The sequence below is a fragment of the Contarinia nasturtii genome, unplaced genomic scaffold (genome assembly GCF_009176525.2).
Source record: "Contarinia nasturtii isolate CC-2019 unplaced genomic scaffold, AAFC_CNas_1.1 Cnas_scaffold_6451, whole genome shotgun sequence".
In the NCBI taxonomy this organism is placed as follows: domain Eukaryota; kingdom Metazoa; phylum Arthropoda; class Insecta; order Diptera; family Cecidomyiidae; genus Contarinia; species Contarinia nasturtii.
Window position 1 is genome coordinate 1 of NW_022203708.1, and position 2,370 is coordinate 2,370.

The 2,370-nt window shown below is 33.1% G+C and overlaps 1 protein-coding gene across 1 annotated transcript; it reads right to left on the reverse strand.

The window, feature by feature from the left end:
- Nucleotides 1-269: 269 nt before the first annotated feature.
- On the reverse strand, nucleotides 270-2,047 carry LOC116351855 (the record flags this gene model as incomplete). Its single annotated transcript, XM_031784003.1, has 4 exons — nucleotides 1,074-2,047; nucleotides 908-1,005; nucleotides 549-742; nucleotides 270-480 (listed from the first exon to the last, which is right to left on the reverse strand). Coding segments are annotated over exons 1-4 (1,297 nt in total), but the record flags the coding sequence as incomplete, so codon positions are not given.
- Nucleotides 2,048-2,370: the final 323 nt, after the last annotated feature.

Here is a 2,370-nt window from a genome sequence, read left to right on the forward strand (position 1 = left end):
ATTTTCGTATGAAAAGTGCCCCGAAACTTAATTTCATCCAAAAATATATGACATATTCGGTGTTATTATTAAGGAAGTATAATACCATCAAATGTCGAAGCTTTGTTTAAAGAAATTGTTGTATAATGTCATGAACCAACCCAAAAACGACTGTCACCACTGAATTCCTTGGCCCCCAATTAGGTAAAAATGGCCGGTTTCGTGACACTTATCATCTAAGGTATTTGAAGCATGTATGGCGTATATCTAATTTCATGCGTGACACTCACATAATGCGTCCAATTGTCGATCTTTTAATTCAAATCCGGTTACATTCTTGAAATATATTCTTAAAACATTACGCATTTCCGACCATGGTACTGATGCTTCTGAAGATCGGTCAACACCAGTCAAATGTTTGTCCCACATCAAAGCCGCTCTAGCCAACGCCTCTTGAGTGTGATGCACTATGACCAAAACTGGCCAAGACATCACCGATGCCTGAAGAAAAACAATGTGGAAAAAATCAATTTTAAAAAACGTCGTCATTCGAACATTAATTTACTCACATTGATTTCTTTTTTATCAACTTCAATTTTAAGATCAAATATTAAAGTGTATTTGTTCTCAATAAAACCATGCTCGGATCTCGATCGCCTCACTTTGTCCACTTTTAGGGTTTTTAAATGATAATAAAAATCATGACCAGTCCTTTCGGGTTTGAAGTTTCGCAACGATACTTTGCCGACATCAATTCCTTCTTCTTTTAGTCCGCGAAATGCATGGAACAAAAAGAAAAACTTATGAAAACTTGATATAGAAAATTATTGAAAAATTTGACGAAATATATAAGAATTTTGGCTGATAATTGATTTTATAAGCCTTCGATTCAAAACATTCTTTCAAACTTTGAAAAACAAAAACAAACCTGATAAAATCGAAACGTTCAAATCCTTGATATTGATATTGAATTTCGCATTTTGCAAGGTCGAATTGCTACAAAGCAATCGTATGATGCACGTCGTGCTATGAAAAAGTATTTTTATTAATTTGATTAAAAATGAAGCGTGTGCAAAAAGGGCAAAAACACTCACAAAGTCTCTGTCTTCACAATTTCTGTTGGTTCCATCTCCAAAACTAAGGTCAATTTGATTAACCTTTTAAATGTATCAATGACTAGTTTGTTTTCATTAACGCAGCACAATTTATCATAAATTCGCATTGTTTGTATCGTTTCAAGCGTATCATCAATAATTGTAGCTACTTCGTCAAACCACACTTGAATTTCGGCAAAGCGTTTTCTAGTCTCACCTGACCAAACTTGTTCCCGTTTCGATTGATTCAAGTGATCGCGATGCGCCTGAATCTTTTGTAATATAATATTCATCAATTTAACGACATTGTTGATTGAAGCAACGATTTCCATACTGAGCACTTGGATGCAATTACCCAATTCTGGCATATTACACGAATTATACGAATCATAATAGACTTTATATCGTTCAACAGCCGTTTTATTAGATTTGCTTTGTAAGAGCAGCCAAAGAATATCCGTATCGATTTGTGTTAGTGTGAGAGTGCCCTGTTTATACATATTCCGTTCAACATCAAACAAAGCATTCATTTTCTGATAAAACTTCTCGGGTGATGATGATATCATGTTATTCAAATCTTCAATCAAATACTTCATTGTGAAAGCATTTTGATGGTTTTTTGTTGAATTTAACATAAATTCATCCAAATGCTGATTAAAATTTGTTATATTCACACATCGGGGATTTAATGCGCGTACATTCAATTCAAAATCAGATATGTAGTGGAATTTTATGAACCGATATGGTACTCGATCGTACAATTCGTTCCATGTAGGAGGAGATTGATCAGCCATTGTGTTTTGAAACGGAATAGATAAGCGTTGAAAAATAAAACGACGGAAATTTTAAACGAAAATCACAATTCTACACTATTTATCTTAGTAAAATGCACTTCGATGTTGTTTTTATATGGAAAACTAAAAAAAATCTCTTTGTTTGATCAATTTGAATATTCTATTCACCAAATTATATGAGATTCAATTTACTTTTGGTATGTAAAATAAAACGAATGAAATCGAAAACATTTGACACAAAATGAAGATAACGATTTTGATACACCGATTTGGAGTCAAGAATTCTGAATACACAGTTAAATAAAATCACTCTGTTCAGTTCAAAAGTTTACTGACGAATGTATTTTCGAACCGATTGCCTTAGCCGAATTTAAATTATTTCATTAGTATATGTGCGTTTTTGTGACATTTGCGTGTGTATATTAGCCATGATAATAATTGTTAAATGTGTAACTGGTTCCAATCGCGTGTATATGGTCTTCTTTAGAACGTTTCACATGGAG